Consider the following 25,938-nt stretch of genomic DNA (forward strand, 5'->3'; position numbering starts at 1 on the left):
AAGATATTCATCATTTTCTACCCCGGTATTCAAAGATCTGTCGTCTGAATATCAAATTGCAGATACACCACCACTCTACACCATGCACAACTCGGCTAGCCCAATTCCCCATGCCCACCTAGAAAGGACAAGAGCATGAGTGGTTACTTCAAATTATCTCATTGCCACCATGTGGTTTAATCATTCAGAAATTCTACAGAGACGATGAGACACTGCTTATTTATTGTCCCCTCAACAATATAGGATTTTTATTCTGTTTGGTCGTTAGTAACAATAGGATATAGTTATCATTGATTAGGAGCGAATAGAAATGTCAACTCTACAGTAAGCCAAAAAATTAAGGTACCAGTTATGTTCACCTCCTGTATATCCTAAACAAAGACAGATATGTCAAAATTTGAACCTGCAGCCAATAGCTGCATCTTTTAGCTTCAATTTAAGACCTCATTCGTTGAAATTGTTCAAGAAATAAAGACACGGCGATCCCAAAACCCAAGGAAGATAGCAATGTAAAAGTTGCAGTTTCCTGCATTGCATGCCCTATTGATTTGTGTTTGTACACAAAGCGTTCGTGAAGAGAACTAGCGCCGCGCTTCCATTGATTAGCACGTTAAAACTAGCGTCGTGCTTTCACTGATTGGAACACAAAAGTGTAACTTTTGATTTTGTTTCTTTATTAGGTTTTAGATCACCGTTTCTTTAATTCTCAACCAATTTCAACAAATAAGATCTTAAATCCGAGCTAAAGAGTACAGGTATTGACTGCTTGTTTTAATTTTGACATATTTGTCTTTATTTGGGATATACAGGGTTGAACACATCTGGTACCTTAATTTTTTGGCTTACTGTATTTTGTAAATGGCGATATAGCAGTGTGATAGCAGATACACGTGAATTGATTTAGTTTCCTGCCTGTACAATATAATTATTTACCTGGTGTTGTAGCTGTGTATCATCTTTCTACATGTGAATGAGCAAGTTGAATCAGAATGAGCTTGCAAAAACAAATTCACACAAAACAGCTTACCCAAACCCTATCCCATACCAACGTACCTTTAATTTTGAGTAGTGTGGTAGTTTGTCAAATTTGAGTTGAAAAAATAAATCAGATCTAATAATTTGCACAAAATGTACTGTTTTGTCAAATTTTCATTCGGTATTTCATGTTAAAATATGAATGAACCACAATAGCAATACTTAGTAGGCACAATCAGCAAAGAAATAAACTTTAATGTGCAACCCGTGGCTCTGCAACAAGTCTACAGACTATATTGTTTTGTAATGTTATGTCTTATTTGTAACAATGGGAAGGGAAGAGGGTATAAGGTTATGTGTGAATTGCTTTTTTCTTTTATTGCATCTTTCTTTGATTGAGTGAAGACACAGCTTATTTTGCTCTGTCTTATTTGCCACCCAGTTCAATTTGAACTTGCCACTAGTTTGTTCTTGAATTTGTTCTTAAACTATAGCATTTAGTGTTTTCTGTTTATTGGTTTTTGTCCCTGAAAAAGAGCAGTTTTTTGTCTGTTTGATTTATACCTTTGTGAGCTCTGGAATTGGTCATTTTTGGCAATCAAACTTTGTTTTTCCTTGTCATTGCTTGGTTCAGTTTGTTCAGCATGACGCTTCTCATCACTTGTTCCTATGCACTTGTGTATACTCCTGTTTATCCCTGTTGTTTGGTAATTTTTAGCTATCAAACTTGACACTTCTGTGCCTACATTTTGTTGTTTGCTATCTCCTCTGCATAGCGTTGTGTATTTTACTTGTTTCTCCCATATCAAGTTGGTGTACCTTTTTATACATTGCATTGGTCTCTGGTATATCAAAGCATGTAACTGATATAACCAGAGTGACACAGCCCTATAGATGGATTTATTAATAATAGATAAAATAGCTGACATGAAATCATACACCAGTTGCAACATTAACTATTCATTAAGATGGATAGCTAAGATGGATAGCTGAGCTGAAGCTGCTTCCCCAAACATGAGTTGGTCAGATCTTGGACAGTTTTTATATTATGCAAAGAGAATAGACTCAGTTAGAACCAACTCAAAATTGCCTCATGCAAAGAGATTAGACCCAATGAGTACCAACTCAAAATTGCCCCATGCAAAGAGATTAGAAACAATGAGTACCAACTCAAAATTACCCCATGCAAAGAGATTAGACCCAATGAGTACCAACTCAAAATTGCCCCATGCAAAGAGATTAGACCCAATGAGTACCAACTCAAAATTGCCCCATGCAAAGAGATTAGACCCAATGAGTATCAACTCAAAATTGCCCCATGCAAAGAGATTAGACCCAATGAGTACCAACTCAAAATTACCCCATGCAAAGAGATTAGACCCAATGAGTACCAACTCAAAATTGCCCCATGCAAAGAGATTAGACCCAATGAGTACCAACTCAAAATTGCCCCATGCAAAGAGATTAGACCCAATGAGTACCAACTCAAAATTGCCCCATGCAAAGAGATTAGACCCAATGAGTACCAACTCAAAATTGCCCCATGCAAAGAGATTAGACCCAATGAGTACCAACTCAAAATTGGCCCATGCAAAGAGATTAGAAACAATGAGTACCAACTCAAAATTACCCCATGCAAAGAGATTAGACCCAATGAGTACCAACTCAAAATTGCCCCATGCAAAGAGATTAGACCCAATGAGTACCAACTCAAAATTGCCCCATGCAAAGAGATTAGAACCAATGAGTACCAACTCAAAATTGCCCCATGCAAAGAGATTAGAACCAATGAGTACCGACTCAAAATTGCCCCATGCAAAGAGATTAGAACCAATGAGGACCAACTCAAAATTGCCCCATGCAAAGAGATTAGACCCAATGAGTACCAACTCAAAATTGCCCCATGCAAAGAGATTAGACCCAATGAGTACCAACTCAAAATTGCCCCATGCAAAGAGATTAGACCCAATGAGTATCGACTCAATATTTCCCCATGCAAAGAGATTAGACCCAATGAGTACCAACTCAAAATTACCCCATGAAAGAGATTAGACCCAATGAGTACCAACTCAAAATTGCCCCATGCAAAGAGATTAGACCCAATGAGTACCAACTCAAAATTGCCCCATGCAAAGAGATTAGACCCAATGAGTACCAACTCAAAATTGCCCCATGCAAAGCGATTAGACCCAATGAGTACCAACTCAAAATTGCCCCATGCAAAGAGATTAGACCCAATGAGTACCAACTCAAAATTGCCCCATGCAAAGATATTAGACCCAATGAGTATCAACTCAATATTTCCCCATGCAAAGAGATTAGAACCAATGAGGACCAACTCAAAATTGCCCCATGCAAAGAGATTAGACCCAATGAGTACCAACTCAAAATTGCCCCATGCAAAGAGATTAGACCCAATGAGTACCAACTCAAAGTTGCCCCATGCAAAGAGATTAGACCCAATGAGTATCGACTCAATATTTCCCCATGCAAAGAGATTAGACCCAATGAGTACCAACTCAAAATTACCCCATGAAAGAGATTAGACCCAATGAGTACCAACTCAAAATTGCCCCATGCAAAGAGATTAGACCCAATGAGTACCAACTCAAAATTACCCCATGCAAAGAGATTAGACCCAATGAGTACCAACTCAAAATTGCCCCATGCAAAGAGATTAGACCCAATGAGTACCAACTCAAAATTGCCCCATGCAAAGCGATTAGACCCAATGAGTACCAACTCAAAATTGCCCCATGCAAAGAGATTAGACCCAATGAGTACCAACTCAAAATTGCCCCATGCAAAGAGATTAGACCCAATGAGTATCGACTCAATATTTCCCCATGCAAAGAGATTAGACCAATGAGTACCAACTCAAAATTGGCCCATGCTAAGAGATTATACCCGATGAGTACCAACTCAAATTTACCCCATGCAAAGAGATTAGACCCAATGAGTACCAACTCAAAATTGCCCCATGCAAAGATATTAGAACCAATGAGTACCAACTCAAAATTGCCCCATGCAAAGAGATTAGACCCAATGAGTATCAACTCAAAATTGGCCCATGCAAGGAGATTATACCCAATGAGTACCAACTCAAAATTTCCCCATGCAAAGAGATTAGAACCAATGAGGACCGACTCAAAATGTGTGGTGAAATAATCCATACACTATTTCACCCTCCATGAGTCAGTAATCTTTGGTCCTACCTTATTCATTTGAATAACAAGAACAGTAACTTCCAATTCCAATTATTGTATATGACTTCAAGTGAGGTATCCGTCAGTTTTGATACATTGTACAAATGTCAGTAATTGATTCTCATATGTCAATATCAATGCTTGGTATTGTCATACAAGTCTTAAAAGTTGTTATAAATTAATGGAACTGACAAATGGTGACAGTATTAGGGATTTCCCCTACCTCAGTCCTCATTAGACATGTCTCATTTACAACACAGCAACATTTCAAGCTAAATGGCATTCACACTAGATCCATCACTTTGACTCCATTGATAGTGCCATTAGTAGTGACAGCATCACATTCATTTTTGTTTATTTCTGTTTATTTTTTATATAAAATTATGGAAGGAGCCATCGCAGTTTTCCCCTCAAAATTTAATCATTCATAATTAAGTATTTGAGAATCCAGTCAAATTTTCAGTCAAATTTTATAATTATGTATATTATATATGAGCAGAGGAGCCTTCGGACTAAAAGAGTTCGCCCACAAATTGGGGTAAGATGAACATGGGAATTAGAGTAAGTGTTCAAACACATTTTTTCTAAGATTGTAGGTCTGAAATTCCAAGGTATTTTCTTAAGGTTTTGAGGTTTCTGTTTGTATCTCAAAGTTAATCTCATCATATATTCTGTTCCACTATCAATTAAAAATGTTAGGGTGGTAGAGCATGATGAGTTGTGTTACTGTTTAGTTTTGTGTTCATAGCTATTTTCATATTCAGGAATACTTACAAGCTCTTTTGCATGTTTTTGATTGAAATGTCATTAATCGATATCCTGTCTAATTGCAACAATGAATGAAGTCAAGTATAATTTATCCATTTTATTTCCAAGTTGCTATAAGGTGGTAGGGGATGATGGATTCTGTTGCTGTTTAGTTTTGTGACAAGGTATCTGCATTTTCACATAGGCACATGAAGAACAGGGGTGCATGCCAGGATTTTTTTCCAAGGGAAAATTGGGGAGGAATGAAATGTGCCTAAAATTTGGTATTTTGATCTGACTGGTGTATTTTGATCTGACTGGGAAGAGACAAGGGGGAGACAAAACTCAAGTTTGGGGGAAATGTCCCCTGCCCCCTTTCCTGTGGTGCCACCACAAATGTCAAGCATCCACATTGAGCCCCTCGCTTTACCCATGCATGAAGGATTTAATGTACTAACTGGTATTTCCAGGAAATATGTGTTATTTTAAATTTTTGAAGTACATCACATAAAATCCTTGAATATACCTTCTCCAATAATTTAATCTTTAAAATGATTTTGGCTTAGTATGTTTACACAATATATAGGAGAAGGTTCTAGGAGTTTTTAGTCGAAATTTTAAACCATATCCAAAAGCATCCTCAGTGCACCATATGTTTATCCTCAATTCTAAGAATGTATACTAACAGGTTTGAATAACATCCTACAATAGCGAGCCTATGGTGTATTGAGTAACCATATTCTGAGAACATCCAGGGATAGTCAATTACCCTGGAAATCAAATCATGAAATACAAGTTACACACACTCGTCCCCATTTCTACGAAATCACACATAAATTTTCCAAAAAAAAAGTAACATTAATTTTCTATGGAATATGTAACATTGATTTGGTTTGAAAGGTCATGTTTAGTCCTTAGTGACTAATTGTCAAACACTCTCACAGGATTGGAACTGGGTGATTATTAGTGTGACTAATTGATTTAAGCAATTTAATAAATTGATATGTAAATATGGCTTGATACTGGGTTTTTAGGTTGCTTGCCAATGTAATTGATTTTGGATAACAGGTTGATAATATTGTCTTTATAGCTTTTATAAAACAATTTAGAACTCTGCTTATTAAGTTGTGTTCCTCTCTTTTTCTCTAGCTCTCTTCCTCTTTCTGTCTTCCTTTCTGCTCTCTTGTTCTCTAGCCCCCTCCCTCTCTCTCTCTCTCATTCTCAGTGGCATAGCCAATATTTTCCAGAAGTGGGTGGAAGGTGACTTTCATTTGGGGCAAGATTTGACAAAAATGGTCAAAAGTGGGTGAAAATATCTAAAAATAATGGTGAATTGAAAATCACTGCAACCAGCTGCTCCACTTGCCCCACCCACACCATGGCTCTCTTTCTGTCTCATTCTCACACTATCTCTCTATTGTTACTTATCACTTTTTTATATAATATATATCACTCTTGTTGTCCTTTTCCTTCTATATTTTGTTTTTGAACATTTGGATTCCTTGCTAAAGAAATAGGTAATTCTTGTTATCTATTTTTGTGGGCCGCCAGCATAGCTAGAAGGACCATTTAACAATCTGTTATATGTAGGGGTGGGATGTATGTATGTTAAGGTTTTGTTAAGGTTTCTAAAATGATCCCTCTTCCAAAGTATATTGCTGCTGTCAATGTTCATGAGTAGCAAGCTTTCTTGTAAGTTATTTTCTAGGTCAAAGGTCACAGGTCAAAGCTCATTCAAGGTAATTTGTCCAAAATTGTTCAAATATGCTCCTTTCGCTTTGTCCACAGAATCAGATCGATTTTTGGTCATATCTTTGCTTCTAACATACTTGTCCCAATGTTACCTGGTGATAATAATCTTTGGGTAGAGGGACATCAGAGGTCATTGAAGATCAAAGGTCATCTGGGGTCAAATTTTAAAATTGCTCTGATTGGGCTCAAAGTTTGTGGACATGAAGCTGGTGAGGATGGGAACATTTCAAAATAAAAGTGTTCTACCAGTATTTTGTGAATGTAGGTTCCACAACTTAAAAGTTCCCCCTAATACATGAATACTTTTTAAAATAAGTCGAATTTTTTTAAACGAAAATGTATGTATGTATTATAGCCCTATTTGTTTTACACATGTGGACCAATTTATAGCGTCACACATCATTGCGTTCAGTCACAATGGTTAATTGTGTAAGAAAAGAGGCTGTTTTAAAAGTTGCACCTGAGTCCATAGCAGTCAGGTTTTCTTTAATGAACGCATGAATAGACCTGGCTGACTGTATTGTTGAGAGTTGACTCCTATGGACTCAGATGCAACTTTTAACACTGTTTAAATCGGTCTCTTTTTTTTTACATAATGAACCATTGTGACCAGACGTGTGATGCTATAAATTGGTCCATATGTGAAAAACAAATAAGGCTATCCATACCTTTTTACATGTTTGCCTTTCGTTAAATATTTTTCGATTTATTTTAAAAAGTATTTAGGGGGGAACTTATAAGTTGTGGACCCTATATTATGATTGCAACCACCAAGAACCAACCCATTTTTGTTTTGTTTTGTTAAAGCCATGATGTACGATTTCCGGAAATATTTAAATGTTTTTTATTCTTCACTCAAAATGTTGAAATGATATTAGTAGTAACTGTCAGGAAAGGTTTCTGTCCATTACAAGCCGAAATAACAAGGTAAAGTGAAAGACACCTCATTGGCCATTTTGGCCATGGAAGTGGAATTCTATTGGGGGGGGGACTTAATGTCTGAACATAACTATGTTAACAATGCTCTGTTGACCTGAAAAATATAACAAATTTTGTTGATTCTATTCAGTTTTGAAAAAATTAACCAATTTTATATTCACATAATTATTATGACTTTAATTATTTTGTGTGTTTATTTTCAAGCTGTACGTATGATTCTAATATTGATCAACATTCTTTTCTTCTCTGTAATAGTTACTATTGCATGTTAAATTAATCATAATTTTACCCGTAAACCTGGTCCTAACCTTCAAGCAAATAAAAATCACAAGTTAAAGAGTTTGAATAATGAGTTTTGTTATTTGCAAAATAGAAAGGTTGTCAACAGAAAAACAGAACAAATCAAGACCGTACCAAAAGATCTTACGTGAAACATTATTGACATCCACAAAGGCCCATTATTGATATATTGGGTTTTCAATCTTAACTTTATACTCTTGCTAGGGGTCAATGTCCTCTGGTGTGATTCTTTTTATATGCTAGCATTCACCATGATTTGTCCCCTTCTCCTTTTCATCATTAAAACGGCAATTTTACCCGATAGCACTCGACCCCGTCACTCTCGCCCGTAATACAAAACCTGGCTTTCTACACATCTGAGCTAATAATAAGCTATAGTACCTGCTTGAAATTCTATACTCTCTGTACATGGATCCAATTTCATCATGTAAATCATAACAATGGCTGTGTCATCTTGGCAGGGAAGTGGCAGGTGTGCGTGGAAGAGACTCTCCTGGGAATTGATCAGCGTCGTAGTCCCGTCAACTTTGGCCCTGCACGACGAGTGGCTGAGCATCAGTTCGTCATTATCTATGGTAAGTTTTGTCCTTTAGTAAACTTTGATGGATTATGAGAAGCTTTATGCAATAAGCTGTTCCAGTTCAAATCTATACACCCTATATATGGAAGACACAACCTTTCTTCCACACAGGGAGTGAGAATTTCAAATGGGGTTACCTTAATGGGTGACTCCATTTGAAATCTATACCCCCTGTGTAGGAGATCAAGGTCATGTTTTCCACAAGGGGTGGATGATTTTCAACTGGAATAACCCAGTATAATTTACTTGAAACCATAGATAATACATAATACCATCCCATATTATATTAGTCTCTTCCACAGCTGGTTTGATTCTGCTTGTTCCACACAAACTGTCTGCCAAATATAATGTATAACATCTTTTCTGATTGGATATCACATCTAACAGAAACAGTTAGGTTCTAGGCCAGCTATAAGGACCCACAAGATAGCACAATGCTTAACCCCAACGCCCGAAGGGCTTTTTGGCGATTGGAAGGGAAAGAAGGAAGGAATAAAGAGAGAAAACAAACAATGAAGTGGTTTGCTCTTGGTGGGATTCGAACCCGAGACCCCTCGCATGGTCGGTGACACTTAGCCACAGATCTTTCGCTGGCCTGGCCAATGAAAGCCTGCCTATATATCACTTAGGGCGATTGCATTATCACATCATGTGGGATGCACGCACGCGCAGTGCTCATGTAGTATTTTGTAGTACTCAGGCGTGTTAAGGTTAACGCTGATGGAATTTTCATGCAAACACACTCATGTCCTTTACAGACAGGTCTGAGTTGGATAAGTACAATCCCTCCATTCATTTATATTCATGAATATTAAGAAATTGATTAACCTATTGAAAGCATTGTTGCTGGTTGATGTGGGAAAGAGTTTGAGCCAATCCAAAAGGGCTTGTGATATTATCATTGGCAAATGGCAGGTGGTTTGTATGGAGTGAACTAAATCAAACCAGCGGAGGAGGAGTCTATTCATATACAAAACTCCCCATCCACTTCTGACTTTATATGATCTCTTATTTCAATTATTTGTTTCTATGTTATGAAAAAACAATTAAACAAGCATAATTAAAACAGGAAAAGTAAGTATCAATGTGTAGGTAACCGTATACTTAAGAAATTTGACGTCTTGATTTTGGGGGGAAAATTATTTTTTCATATATAAGAAGAGCCCTAGGGCTAACCCACAAATAAGGAATGTATATGGATAAGACAAAGACAGAGGAGTCGAAAAGGCATAACATATTGGGCTATTCTATTTAAAATCCACACTACCCCTGTAGAAGATTCTGGAAATATCTTCCATAAGGGGAGTATGGATTTCAAATGGAATGACCACATGGAGGCAGCTCCATTTTAAACTCATCCTCCCTCTCTGGAGGATTCAGGTTGAATCTTTTGTCAGAGGGTGTATGGAATTTAAAAGGAACTGCCTAATGTGTCCATTCCATTTGAAATTCATACTCCCCCTGTGGAAGATATTTCCAGGATCTTCCACAGGGGTACAGTAGTGCGGATTTTAAATGGAATAGCACATTGAGACTTGGAGAGAGAAAGAGAGGGAAGGTGAGAGAACGATGGATTGGATACCGAGGATGGAGAAAGGAAGAATATAGTGAGAGAAAGAAGGAGAGAGGAAGGGTGAATGGATTAAGAGCATGATTGAAAGAAAATTCAATACTATAAGATTGAACAAAGTAGAGTGTAGGGCAAGATATAAAATGCATTTTAAAATCGTTTTATTTCATTAATGTCATTTTATATTTGATACCAATATATCATCTAATTATAGATGCAGAAATGTACCCTAGACCGCCCTAAAGTTTCTTTACTTCTTCATTATGGGATATAGTACAACCTTGTCTCAGCAGCCTGAATTTCCATTACGGGATTGGCAATGATAATGTGCAAATTGCATCGTCCTTCTAGCGGATTTAGACTTGAGTAAATAACATTGTCGAAATGATATTTATTCCGTCTGTGTCTTCATCTTGCACACTTGTTTATTCTATGCATTTAAATGCAGACAGGCTTTAGTCGGGGTCTTATTGCGCGAGCCCAAGATAAGACTATGATACAGGGTAGATTGAGCTTAAGTCCCCAAGCCATGGATTACTTTTCCGGGGTTGGGCAGACTTACTGCATGGTTGAGTTCCACCCGCTATTTTTTTTATATTATTTAGTAGCTGCAGTGATAGTGACGCCGATTATACATACAGAACCAAATGTAGTGGTTGATTTCAGGCACCGATAGGCTATTGCCCTCTGCATGCGTACAATGCTGGCACAATATTGTACTGTCAGCCAATCGTGTGTGGGAAGAGAGCATAATTAAACTCTCATTAATGTGTATTACCTACTGGCAGTTTGTGACGATGGTATAATTGGAATGAAATTGTGCATGTAAAAATAACAAATATCCAATAAATTATAGTCAAATGAATACAGCTAAATACATTTTGTAATATATTTCAAGTTATGTACCATGATGTAATTGTGTACCATTAAATTGGTTTGTGAAGAATTTGTCAAGTTGGTGCTCAAATACAAGTAGTTATTTGAAGAGATTTTATCAAAACAAGCCTTTACATGTATTAATGGTATTTTCAATGGACTGTAGTAGGGAATGTTTGCGTTATGAAATATTGAGGCACATAGCCATTAACCATGGAGCAGCATGGCACACTGGTAAAGGTCTTTGCCTTTCAGGTTCAAAAGAAAACAAAATGCTCTCTCCGTTGCTCATCTGGTAAAGGCAGGGCAGATGAACTGTGATAAAAGACTTTGTTGCAGTCAACTTTGATCAGGGTAATAATAAAGCCGATTGTTGGCTACACTTGCCTGTTCTGTAAAAATGCCCCAACCAGCTATATCTACGGTGACTCCCTTCACCAGGTCACTTGTGCCTGGCTGAAGTAAAGTCGGTGTTTATCACCTAGATTTCAGCTGTTAATGCCTAGATACGTACATTTGTATGCCTGACATAAAAATTTGTTTAAAAAAACCACTGTGTGTTTAGATCCCTGAATGAAGTACTGTAAAAAAAGAAGAACCATAATTTTTGTATTTCCGGGATTGGATGATGATACCCATGGACCCCCATTGCACGCCTCACCTTCGGCTCGCATGATTTTCTGGGAGTGGATTACCTCACTTAGGCACCAGAAACAAATTTGTTTGATCTTTGGATCGACCGTCGATGCTGCTTCGATGCTTGTTATTAATGAACTATCAACTAATTAATCAGAATTAATGCTCAATTTATATTGGTCAATATCAAGACAGGCAAACATTACTATGTTATCACAACTAACAATAGTAAATTAACTGATTTCATAAATCATAAGGATCGACCAAGCATCGATGGTCGATCGAAAGATCGAACTAATTTGTTTCTATTGCCTTACACCTCTGCATGAGGTTGATATATTTTCTTAAAGGCCTGTAGGTTAAAGACCATATTTGCAAGCATGACAATTTCTCAAATCCATGTCACTTTCATGCACGCAAACATTCCATGCTTCACAGGGGGTGAGCAGCGGTCCCAACACACTGTCTTGAGGGACACCATTAGGACACTACATGAGAGGCGGGATCTGCATTAATACACATTTCTGGGATACGTTTCAATGTGATCTTCTCTTGTGTGCAGACGACATTGAGTCATGAGTGCCCTACATGAGTGCCCTACATGTGGTATCGCGCTATGAGCACCCTACATGCACACACACTATAAAGTACTTACAAGAAACACACTAACTAAGCAACCATTTCCCAGGTGCAGAATCTATCTTTCTATTATGAGTGCACTACCTGGAAGATCACATTGATGCGATTTAATGCGCATCCCCCTCTCGTGTGGAATCACCCCGCTATGTTCATTGGGCGGTCAGATCCTTTTTATAAGAAACAGAGATGGATTGTACGCTATATGGCTCTTATCAGGTTTGTTTTTGCAGTAGATTTCAAACTATGTGTCAAGGGATAGTATATGATAATAATACTTTATAATAACACTATGCTTTGTAGAGTACCCATATATCCACAGGACATCTCAAAATATACCATTCAGCTCACTGTGCTAATGTATTGCAAAAGTGGGTTTCAGTACTCTGATGCCTTAAAGGGACATTATGAGATCCGTTAACCCCATGATAACTACCTGCCTATTGGTCAAAACAAAATTTTTATTATCGATTGGACCAATCAGCAACATTGTTAGAATAATTTAACCACACAAAAATCCGGGTGAATTATTTGCAAAGCTCCATTCTGATTGGTGATTAAAATGAAGATATCATGTAATTGACCAATCAGAGGCAATGTTAGATCGGCAGGTAGTGCTCAGTGGGTTGATCCAGGGGCGAAGCTAGCTTTCTTGGTCAGAGGGGCAAAATAAAATATTTGCGGGAAAAGACAAATTTCCCGGTTGCATCATTTTGACACGGTAATATCGGTGGGATATATATTTTTAGAGAAACTGTACATTTTAAGTCTTTGAGCTTCCAAAAAGGACCTTATTTGGGCAAAGTACGCAAACATTGGAGTTTACACTAATTTGGCCCATGTTTGGGGTAAATTTTGGTTGGAAACAGACCCCTTGCCCCCTTTGTCTTCCTTTGCCTTCCAATTTTCTCTTTCATTTGAGGGGCACTTTTCTCCTTCATTTTTTTTGTCAGGGGAGTACGCTGCCCCACCGCTGGCTACGTACTGCATTAATCCCTCACTTCCCTATACCACATGTCATTATTTGTGCACTCTTAGAATATTTACTAATGCAATAAACTAGCACTTGCAATGAACAAGCTAGACACTTCATTTTCACATCAGGAAACGCAATTTATGCCCAGGCATAAGGAATTCCAAATGTGACCTCAAATACGGATGTAATCATTCAGTTTTTTTTAAATCATATTTTGTCGATATTTTTGAGAAGTTGTTATTTCCCTGATTTATCAATCATTTTAAAGTTACTTTAGACAATTTTACGCATATTTTTTGGTCCTCGACATATCTCGGAAAGTGCCTTTAAAGATACCTGGGCCCAATCTCAGTTGTGATAGTTTTTTTTTATAACAATTCACCAACATATTCCTTTTAGATAGAGACAAATTTCATAGTTCTTGTCCAATTGAAACAGCACTTATACTTTGGACGTTTCGAACAAAATCTGTCAGATTTCTTTTTAAACACTGATGTTGTGGTGACGACCTTCTGTTTACAACTCGTTGCTGAGCAACAACGAGTTGTAAAAAAAACAGAAGGTTGTTGCTGAGCAACAACGAGTTGTAAACAGAAGGTTGTCACAACAACATCAGTGTTGATAAAGAAATCTGACAGATTTCGTTCGAAACGTCCACAGGAAGTGCTGCGTTGCTGAGCAACAACAAGTTGTAAACAGAAGGTCGTCACAACAACATCAAGTGTTGATAAAGAAATCTGACAGATTTCGTTCGAAACGACCACAGGAAGTGCTGCGTTGCTGAGCAACAACGAGTTGTAAACAGAAGGTTGTCACAACAACCTCAGAGTTGGTAAAGAAATCTGACAGATTTCGTTCAAAACGTTCACAGGAAGTGCTGCGTTGCTGAGCAACAACGAGTTGTAAACAGAAGGTTGTCACAACAACCTCAGAGTTGGTAAAAATCTGACAGATTTCGATGAAATCTGACAGATTTCGTTGGAAAAGTCCACAGGAAGTGCTGTTTTAATTGAACTAGAACTATGAAATTTGTCTGTATTTTCAATAACAGTCCTGATGAACATGTTCAGCAATGCCTTTTAGATAGATTGTCATTATTTATATAAATCATATGAAAAATGAAGATACCACATGGTAAAAAATTTACATGGTTTGTATATATTTTTGACCCATAGGATTTATTGGGCTATTCCATTTAAAATCCACACTACCCCTGTGGAAGATTTTGGAAATATTTTCGGCATTTGGAGTATGAATTTTAAATGGAATGAATGCATTAGCAGCTCCATTTGAAACTCACCCTCCCTCTGTTGAAGATTCAGGTTGAATCTTTCTCATAGGGTGTATGAAATTCAAATGGTGCTGCTAATGTGTTCATTCCATTTGAAATTCATACTCCACCTGTGGAGATATTTCCAAAATCTTCCACAGGGGTAGTGTGGATTTCAATTGGAATAACCCATTGTGGAGTCTTTTAATACCACAAATAAGACAAACTGCAAACACTTGTTCAGAGCGGTAAAATTGTGAAAATATAATACTTCTAAAATATTCCCCTATAAAGTAAGCTCCAACCTTCTGACCCAACTCCATTGGCTTCCCATTCAAGACCAAATTCTGTTCAAACTGCTCCTTTACGTTTTTAAATGTTCCTCAATATCTTAGTGAGCTTTTCTCTGCTTATCTTCCAGGCAGAGAAGAGTTCCTTTGTTAATTAAGACTGTTCAGATTTGCCAGCACAAAGTTTTATTTAAAACTCATCTTTACAGTTAGCTGCATTCTTGTTATTCTGTTTTTCTTCTTTGTGTGTTTTTTTTTTCCATGTAGAATGCTTTGATCATTTTTAAAGGCACTTTAAAAAAAAAATCTATGTATGTAAGACTCAAAAGCGGTATTTTTAAGACAGCTTTACGTTGATGTGTTACTAGCTACTGAAGATAGCTTGTGCCCAAGACTTGCTATCTACTTAAGATAGTTTTATTCCCACTCGAAATATAATGTCATCTATTGTACTTTTCCCCCAATGCTTCTAGCCACCAAGGAGTGCACCTATAAAAGTTGCTATCTATTGAAGACAGTATTAATAGTCATCAAGGGTGTGGTTCTTCAGGATTTTTCCTTATTTCAGGATTTTTTGTGGCCAAAATTTATGCAATTTTATTGATTTTCAGCCCATTTCAGGGTATTTTTGCCCAATTTCACACTGTTTTTCTGGATTTCCTACTACTTTGAGGATATTTCACAAGCTTTGAATCATACCCATTAGTCATGTATCATATCTCCTGAAAAATTGTACCTCTTTTCATACTAGTTAAACATATATATTTTTTTTTCTTTCTGTGGCTTCCATTTCGAAATATAATTATCATTAATTTGTTTAAGAGCTGGTGCAATCTTTCTCTTCGTGGCCTTCAGCAAAAAGCAATTATTACAACATGCTCTCAATCAAGCATTTGTTGTCTTTCAATATTTTTATTTTGAGGTTCTTGACACTTAATTATGAAAATGTCAAGTGAATGCCACGTCAGAAACATTGTCCATTCTGTTCGATTTCTGAGAAAAGATGTAATTAGTAAAGATTGGTAAATGTTAAAGTTGATTATGTTTTGTTTTGTTTGTTTGATTTGTTTTGTTTTGTTTTGTGAGTCTAAAAAATATAAAGATTTAAGTATTATTATGTTTTATCATTATTAGGCTGAAAAAAAAAGCCATTTCTCAAAGTCCCTGTACGCTCGTTCAGGGTTTTTTAGTGTGTCCATGTCAGCTGACACGGCAAATTAATTTTTTTTAATTTTTTTAATTTTTTTATTGTAATATCACACAAAATTCTGAGACATATTTTGAAGAAAATTTATTTGATTTGATACTCGATTTGAAACTGTCATGGGCTTTGAGGCATAGCATTATTTGTTTAGCCTTATTATTATTATTATTATCCTTATCATTATTATTGTTATTGCTATTGTTTTTATCATCATCATCCTTATCATCCAGGTACTCAGGATAAAAGCCTCAGTCAATCGCTACTTACCATGGCTGTGTACATAGCCAACCTATTCTACTTGACATCCGACACAATTGCGCCAATATTTGATGATGAGACGCTGACAGAAGACAAGGCTGACTCTCATAACCTGATAGTTATTGGCGGACCACATCAAAATCAATGGACTCAAAGGTTCTTGGATAAAGTACCATTGTCATTGGGTGATTCAGGTAAGCAGTATGACAAGGTAGTCATTGAAAGGTTTTGAAATGCCCTACACACAGATACATTTTTACATATCATTATATAAGTAATAAACCTCATTATAATAATTAAGTAAATTTATCTCAAACTATGTAATATTTACCAAATTATGTAAAATTCTAATTGATTTGACTAAAAATTGTACACAATTTAGTAAATATTGTTACATAGTTCTGAGGTTAATTTTACTAAATTTTTCTGAGGCTCTATTTCTTTTATTTTTATGTTGAGCATATTTAGGTATTAACAGCTGAAATCTATACTGGCAAGATCTATAAACTTAACATATGTTTTCTCTGTGTAATGCTGAAATAACCTCGGCAATTTACATGCAAAAATTTTACACGTAACGCAAAAATAAATAATTAAATTTATTTAAAAAGATGGCATTAAAAGCATGTTATTTTAGCAAAATATTAAGTTTATAAATCTTGCAAGAGATTCCAATTTGTCAATTTATAATATTTAGATATTGCTACAAATGTATAGGTATTTAATGGTGGGCCATTACCATATACTACATTTTTTTAGATGTTGACACTGCTGTTAAAGACAAAAAGTTGATTTACAGGATGCAAACAACCTGGCAGAGATGATCCATGGATGTTCCTTTTGCCTATGGTGAGGATGCAACAAGGGTGACAAGCTTAAAACACCTGCTGAGTAATGTAAAATGGCAAAAATGTGAGATTATTAACCGCCCATCCAGTGTCAAAATACTTCCATTATAGGCTTACCTGTTGAGCATGTCGAGTGACTATACATGTATGCATGTGGGAAATTGAGCATCAAAAGTATCCAAAATGTGCACTAAATTTAAATTATGATGCTATTTCATAATGGGCAGATGTATAGATATTAAAAATACATTATTCGACTTTTCTTTGCGAATCTATATCAATTTATCAATCGCTGAAAACAATATAAAACAAAAGAATTTTGACACCTTCTTTGTCAATATCTCAGAATCAATATTAGCGACATCGGACTCATTTCCCTTGACCATGTCACTTATTTGTGCAAATGTTACCATGTTTTTTCTGCTTGTTAGAAGGCAGTCAGTCAGCTCAGACACTCATACTTGGATACCATCCTCATCCTGAAGGGTAGGAGGGGAAGGAGGAGGAAGTACCTCCAATGCAGTCTTTCTGGAGTACATTTTGTTTATGTGCTGTACATCATCTAAATCTGTGCCACTACATTTGTGTGACATAACCCATTTGAAGCAGAGATCTCCACATTTTTTGATGGCTGATGGAGTCGCATGTCTGCAATGAATGCTTTTTACACTAGTGTGTACTGTAAAGATTCACCTAATGGCGCTATATTGTGCTCACTTGACATAAGTGGAATTTTAGACACGACCTAAAAGTGCCCACCCATATAATAAAATTCCCACCAGCAAATAAGGGCACGGAACCTTAATTCTTGTTGGGATTTCAGAGGAGGGAGTTCTCTATTGGCACATGAAATTTACCGGAAGGCAAAGGAGCCCAAGTGCGCCATGTTACGGTATGTGTGTAGGTTTATGTTTATAATCTGGCCTCAGTGACGTGCCCCTCAGTAAGGTCATGATCCAGAATGATGGATGTGCATGATTCACTAGCATGTGAGATATAAGGACATAATTGTTCTGTTGAGTTGACAAGCATGGTTGAAAAGGGTTGCTTTATAACCAAGTTATGAAATTTTCATCTGTGATATGACTGCATGAAAACTTAATAAAAGCTTATGTTTGTCCCTGGAATGCTTCAGATAGACTTGACCAAGTCTTTTTGACATTCTTAGGATAGTAAAATTTAATTAATATCAATGAAAATTCATGTGGGTCTATAAAATTCATGTTGGTCTATGCCTTAAAATTATTAAGTTATGAGAGGTGTGACATATTATAGGCCCATATTTTGTGGTTAACATGCTTGATACAGCAGCATGGATACTGATATTGGACTCTGTCATGTTTGACATTTGCTTAAAAGTTACCTTTTTCAGAGTCATCATTGAGCAGCGACGTAGCTTGCGACACCATCACGGCGTCTTCATTCAAAGAACATACTAGAACCACCACCCCCGAACAGCAGTCGGTGACCACAAAGCTGATCATAAACATGATATCAGTATGGAAGATGTGGAAGTTATCGGCAGGGAAGACCATTTTTGGAACAGGAAGATCAGGGAAGCCATAGAGATCAAGACACAAAAGCCCACGCTTAACAGGGATGCCGGATACGACCTGCCCGCCATCTACAATGATCTGCTGACACTTGACCACCCATCGGGTGGTCATGTGACCGGAGGATTGTAAACAATACATCACTACGCTGAATGAAGACGCCGTGATGGTGTCACAAGCTACGTCGCTGCTCAATGATGACTCTGAAAAAGGTAACTTTTAAGCAAATGCTTGATACAGTTAACATACTTTATACAGTAGTATCACCGAATCGTCAAAAAATCAGTAACAAATTAAAAATTCATGTAGGTCTATACAAAATTAGTACGGTAAAAAATGTTGTAAACAATATGGATAAAGGTATGATACATAAACCTCTATCCAGGGCATTATAATCATTTTAATTTTTGAGTTTGACCTGTAAAATAGTGAGGGCACTATTTATCCCTATTTTACCAGTTCTTGGTCCTATGTGTAGGATAATGAGTTTGATCATAGACTCTATAAAACATACTATGGTTTGATCAGTTGTCTACAACATTTTCTTCTTCTTCTTCTTCCAATATAGTACAGTCTGCACATAGTGTATAAACATACTTTTAGCCAGGTGGGTGCAGCCATAGACTATTACTAGAAGTGGTGCTAGGTGCAACATGGGCTCCATTATAGACTACCTATTACACAGTGATAAATATCCAAGAAACCACTGTGAGTTATCAGCACATTTGTTGGTGATTCGATCAGTGCAATGAGGGGGTTGTATTTGAGATAATAAAGTATAAGTAATGATAGGCCTATATCTGTGACTTATTAAAGCCCCCAAGCCTTGGACCACTAGACTGCTTACAGGTTTTTTTTATCACACCTTAGTTGTAGCAGTAGCGTAGTGTGATTCATCCTATTGGGGGCCACTGACCATGATTGGGGGTAACGGGCCTGATGGGGGGGGGCACAAGCAATTTTTTGGGAATTTTATGGGATTTTCTAAATTTTCAAACCAATTGGGGGGGGGGGAGCACATGCCCCCATGCCCTAATGATGCTATGCCACTGAGTTGTAGTGCAGCACTGTAAATTTCCTGCTGCACCATATCTTCAGGGTCTATGGCTGCACCCACCTGGATAAAAGTATGTTTATACACTATGTGCAGACTGTACTGTATTGGAAGAAGAAAATGTTTCAGATGATTATAAATTTACTTGCAGTATTGCCATGAAAATGTTATTTACATAAAATAGGGTTTCCCCTATTGTTAATGATTGACAGTGTTGACTTGTTTCAATCCAATCTTAAGCTAGGAGTATCACGACATTTTAGCTTTTAATCACACTTTCACCACAAAAACTTTTTTTGGGTTTTTTTTTTCATTTGTTTTTTCAATTTTTCAAAAGTGATTTTTGTGTGCATACATTTCTTTAGTTTTATGTGATGTAATTATGCAAAATATCATTAAAATTGGTTTAAGATACAAATATATGAATTTAATGATCATTGAAATTGATTTGAGATACAAGTAGCAACAAGTGTTCAACTTTAAAATCTATGGGGATAGACTGCTTCCAGCAACATTAAATGAAATAATTTAACCCAGTAAACTCAACTTGAAGTTAGATGGTATTTTTATGCCTCCACCGCGAGGCATACTGTTTTTGCAATGTCCGTGCTTCCGTCTTTCCGTCCTTCCGTCCGGATGCAATATCTCGGGCATGGATGGGCGGATTGACTTCAGATTTTCAGGATAGGTGGGTCATGGTCAAAAACTCTGGCTACTTTTTTTTGGGTGAGGTTCAAGGTCATATACTGAGGTAAAAGGTCATTTGAGGTCAGAGGGCCTATTTTCCTTATTTACCTCTTTTCTCGGAGACTGGGGTCGCACGTTCCTCAAACTTGGTGAGTGGGTGCATCTTGACCCCAGACAGAACAAGTTTATATTGGTTAGTGGGTCAAGGTCTCCTGAGGTCATGCAGAGGTCATCTGAGGTCAAATTAGCAAAAATAGTAATATGGCCATGAAACTTGGTAGGTACAGTCAACATTTAGAGCCAAATTTTTGGAAGGTCATTTTGGGGTCATCTGGGGTCACCCAGGGGTCGCCTGAGGTCAAATTAGTAAAAACTGTCGTATGGGCATGAAACTTGGAGGGTACAGTCAAAATTCAGAGCCTAATTTTTTGAAGGTCATTTTGGGGTCATCCAGGGTCACCCAGGGGTCATCTGAGGTCAAATTAGTAAAAACTGTTGTATGGGCATGAAATTTGGTGGGTACAGTCAATATTCAGAGCCAAATTTTTGGAAGATCATTTCGGGGTCATCTGAGGTCATCCAGGGGTCATCTGAGGTCAAATTAGTAAAAACTGTCGTATGGGCATGAAACTTGGTGGGTACAGTCAACATTTAGAACCAATTTTTGGAAGGTCATTTTGGGATCACCCAGGAGTCATCTAAGGTCAAATTCAGTCTCCTCTTTTAGGCTTGAAGCTTTGTATTAACTTGTGAATTCTATATCACTCACTTTGGTGGAGGCATCACGGTCGACGCCAGCGTCGAAAACCATGACATCCGAGAACCGCGGTCCATCTAGTTCATTATAATTATAGCCTTACAAAGGGCAAGAATGATACTTAAAAAACAAATTCCAAATTGATATTCACACCTAATGACTCCCATTGTTTGATCATGTCACAAATGCAGGGCAGTGTTGCCGCACATTTTAAACCCAAATCAGGGATCGAATCACAGAAATATCACCCAATTTTTCTCCTTACCATTGGTTCCTTGCAGAAAACTACTGAAAATCCCCATAGCAAAATGTCACCCACTTTCAGTGAGTTTATACTGAACACCTCGCATTACTGTGAATTCACCTTCACCCACATTTTAATCCTCACACCACTGGTCGTTTCTACTGGGCTCATAAATGGGCTCATTTTTTGTGGAAAAGGCGCACAAAGTCCAGAAAATATTTTGTGACCTTTTTATGGTTAGATTTTGAATGCTCGCTCTGTATTGCAGAATGCTAACTTCCTATCTGCACCCAAACAGTTGCTAATGAGATCATTTTTAATACTGCGTATGCACCACTATTAATCACCTCATAAGGTGGTTGATGGTTGATGGTGAGATTCAATCGCATCACTTTGCATTCACCTTTACCCGACGCGGCCGACCTGTTTCTATTGGGCCATTACCACATATTCCTTGCATCACCCAAAATAACTTGAATTCCCCAGCAGCCGTTTGCTTAGTAGCAACACATTGTTTGATATCTTTTGTTAACCATTGTTTTCTGTCAGGACAGGAAATGGTTGAAAGTTGTCAGAAAAATCCTCAAATGTCACCTAATTGGGTTACCAAATGGTGGAATTGGCAACCCTGATGCAGAGCCTTTGTCTGTCACTGTCATACTGTTAAGTGGGTGAAGCATCATCTGGCAAGTATGGAGGAGTGATTAATTTTATTGTGAATGTGACAAAATTGGAGTATTCTGTGAATTGTTCATGTCATTTGCACATCCCACACATCTAACAAGTTAATTTTCACCCAGATATGTTGGAGTAAAGGCTTTTTTCCCCTGTCGCCTTGTCTTCTTTTTGAATACAATACTGCCACATAATACTCAAATGCTGATCTGTGGGTTCATGTAACAATATCAAATTCAAGATTAAAAACTGTCACAAAATGGAAGTGATTATGAGCCTTCTAGTCTGATTTGAATTTCTTTAAAATGTGTTGAACAGTTCGTATAAGCCCTCTCTGTGTTGTACTCTCTGTGTTATACTGTTCACACAAGGCCAAAAAAAAAAAGTAGTTTGCTTGTCCTCGTCGGATGGACCGTCTCAGCAGTCCCGACCGTAGAACTTTTTTTTTTTGAAAAAGGTTTTTTCAAACTGAACTTTTCATCTGAAAAACTGAAGATATAAAAGAAATGTTGTAAAATACCATTTCCTGCATGTTTCCCTCTGTCCAGTCATACATGGCTGGCTGTCAGTCCAATATTTCATATTATCATCCTCAGTGAGTCAGCATCTACACAATTAAAAACGGTTGAACCTAAACATGCAGTTCGGTATTTTAAGTGTACCAGACAAGTACATGTGAAATGAAGTAGGGTTTACCTTGAATTTGTCTTTGGTGGAAATTTTGTGGTCAGTGAGTGTTTTACATAAAAACAAGTACTTCACATGATACTTTTGGTACTTGAAAACAAAAAAGATATAAACCGACCCAACTTGTGAAAGTGATCTATGGACAAGCAAAAAAAAATTTGTTTTTGGCCTAATGCTTTGTAAAATGTATGACAATTACAGTGCTTGTCAGTTTCTAAAGCCAAAGAGCCTAAAATATGCATCTAAAATGAATGTATTATGCAGAAACTGTCATTTTCGCTAGGACTGCACAACATCAGCTTGTTATGTTGTCAACTATGGGCAGGTCAAGTGCCGGGGGGAGGGGGTACTCAGTACAGATGACTGTTCAGGGACGTGCCGCAAACATGGGGTAGCATTTTCAGCCTTTTGGTATATCAATGACCTCTTTTTCTAGGCCAATTTTTGTATATGCATGGGTCCTGTTTTCAATTTCTAAATTTTTTCGGAAAATAACCCATTAACTCACTGTAGCCACAAAATTTTAATTTCCTCCAATTGAATTTTGGCATATCGATGGTTCCAAATTTCTTTAAAAATGTGTATATTGATGGGTCCACTTTTAAATTCTCAGCAGCACACCCCAAGTCTGACTAAATGCTCAAGGTAAGCAACAAAAATGCTCAAATTGAACAAATAGACATTGAAATATAGTCAGAAGATCAGATTATGCAAGTGACAGAATAGAAATGCCCAAACCTCTAAATATTACTAAATTCTCAAGATTAAATAAAATACTGGAACTTGTGTTTCTGCAATCTTTCGGCCGATACCATCAGACATTTTGATGACTGATTCAGGTTGTATTTTGATTTAATTTTGTACTTTGTCTGCACCAGTCTGTTGAATTCTGCTCGATAAGACAAGTAACAACACTTGTTTGATAATTTGAAGTGTACATTTTGTCGCACTTTGTGGAAATTAATTATACAATAGACAGCTGACTATCACCTGGTCATCGTGGAAAGTTAGTCGTAGCCATGACTATGTGATTATAATTAACTTTGTGCAACCCTTATTTCCACCTCATAGGAATTTCTTAACAAAGATGTTAATGTATATGTCATTCTTTCTGGGTTGATAGTTATGACATTTGACAGCTATACTATCTCATCCACTCCCACAGGGCTGCATACATGCATCACGAGCTCCTCAGGAAGAATTTAGGCAAAAATAGACAAAATATCTGAAGCATAAAGCTGGGATATTTTTTAGAGGTTGTGTAGTAGATAGCATTTCTTTTATAATTGTATTTTGGATTCTTATTTATTTATTTATTTATTTATTTATCAATACCAATATTGGCAGTAGATAGCTACTTCATCAATACCAATATCAGCAGTAGAAAGCTACTTTATCAATACTAATATCATCAGTATATAGCTACTTCATCAATACTAATATCAGTAGTAGATAGATACTTCATCAATACCAATATCGGCAGTAGATAGCTACTTCATCAATACTAATATCAACAGTAGATAGCTACTTCATCAATACTAATATCAGCAGTAGATAGCTACTTCATCAATACTAATATCAGTAGTAGATAGCTACTTCATCAATACCAATATCGGCAGTAGATAGCTATATACTTCATCAATACTAATATCAGCAGTAGATAGCTACTTCATCAATACCATTATTATGTCTTCAGAATCTTGGCTCCTATACTTTGTACATAACCTGGCTGTCTGATAAATTTGTGTATCGGTCCCCTGGAGCTACAGGGTTTTTGTGTATCGGTCTGTAACCTCTTCATAGAGTGCACAGTTCATATATGCAGAAGTATCCATGTATGTCTATTTAGGTGTGATTTTTTTGCAATGCCATGACCAAACATCACTTTTTGACCAAAAACACATTATTGACCAAAAATACATTTTAAACCAAAATCACATTTTTGACCAAAAATCACATTTTGACCAAAAATCACATTTTGACCAAAAATCACATTTTGACCAAAAATCACATTTGACCAAAAATCACATTTTTGACCAAAAATCACATTTTTTGACAAAAATCACATTTTTGACCAAAAATCACAATTTTTTACAAAAATCACTTTTTTGACAAAAATCACTTTTGACCAAAAATCACATTTTGACCAAAAATCACATTTTTGACCCGAAATCAAACATTTGACCAAACACATTTCTGAAAAGAAATAGCATTTTAAAAGCAAAATCATGTTTTGACCAAAAATCATGTTTTACTAAAAATCATGTTTTGACCAAAAAAGATTCTGAAGACATAATAATGATAAAATGGACGGATACTTTCGCATGATACCTGAATTTATCGATCTCGCTAGAGTTTTCAAATATCACGCTCGACTTCGTCCCGCGTGATGCGTGATATTTGAAAACTCAAGCTCGACCGATAAATTCAGGTATCACACTCAATCCGTCCAATTTTATATCAATATCAGCAGTAGATAGCTACTTCATCAATACCAATATCGGCATTAGATAGTTACTTCATCAATACCAATATCAGCCATAGATAGCTACTACATAATGTATCAATACTGATATCAGCAGTAGACATGGTATATTTATTTATTTATTTATTCATTCATTCATTCATTCATTCATTCATTCATTCATTCATTCATTCATTCATTCATTCATTTATTTATTTATTTATTTATTTATTTATTTATTTATTTATTTATTTATTTATTTATTTATTTATTTATTTATTTATTTATTTATTTATTTATTTATTTATTTATTTATTTATTATGTTTAGTGAATTCACACACATAGATTCCATTTGTCAAATGTCAACATGTGAATATTAAGATCTTGTCTATCATGGTATTCATATTAGTTGATATAGTCAGAGAAATTCATTGGCACATTCTTTGATTCCACAAATAACCCGGCAAGACTTCACTGAAGATGTCTCAAGAACCATTGACTGTATTGTAAGCCGGGTTTTTGTGTATCGGTCTGTAACCTCTTCATAGAGTGCACAGTTCATATATGCAGAAGTATCCATTTATGTCTATTTAGGTGTGATTTTTTTGCAATGCCATGACCAAACATCACTTTTTTGACCAAAAAACACATTTTTGACCAAAAATCACATTTTTGACCAAAAATTTTTGACCAAAAATCACATTTTTGACCAAAAATCAATCATCAATTTTTGACAAAAATCACATTTTTGAC

The 25,938-nt window shown here is 36.5% G+C and overlaps 1 protein-coding gene across 1 annotated transcript in view; it reads left to right on the forward strand.

Moving 5' to 3' along the window:
• LOC140152212 (uncharacterized) overlaps window positions 1–25,938 on the forward strand; it is a 194,699-nt gene that overhangs the window by 116,546 nt on the left and 52,215 nt on the right. The window contains exons 17-18 of the mRNA XM_072174511.1: window positions 8,381–8,494; window positions 16,188–16,409. Of these exons, the coding sequence (XP_072030612.1) occupies window positions 8,381–8,494; window positions 16,188–16,409 (336 nt within the window). The remainder of the gene's footprint in view (window positions 1–8,380; window positions 8,495–16,187; window positions 16,410–25,938) is intronic.

This window comes from Amphiura filiformis, chromosome 5, assembly GCF_039555335.1.
Source record: "Amphiura filiformis chromosome 5, Afil_fr2py, whole genome shotgun sequence".
In the NCBI taxonomy this organism is placed as follows: Eukaryota; Metazoa; Echinodermata; class Ophiuroidea; order Amphilepidida; family Amphiuridae; genus Amphiura; species Amphiura filiformis.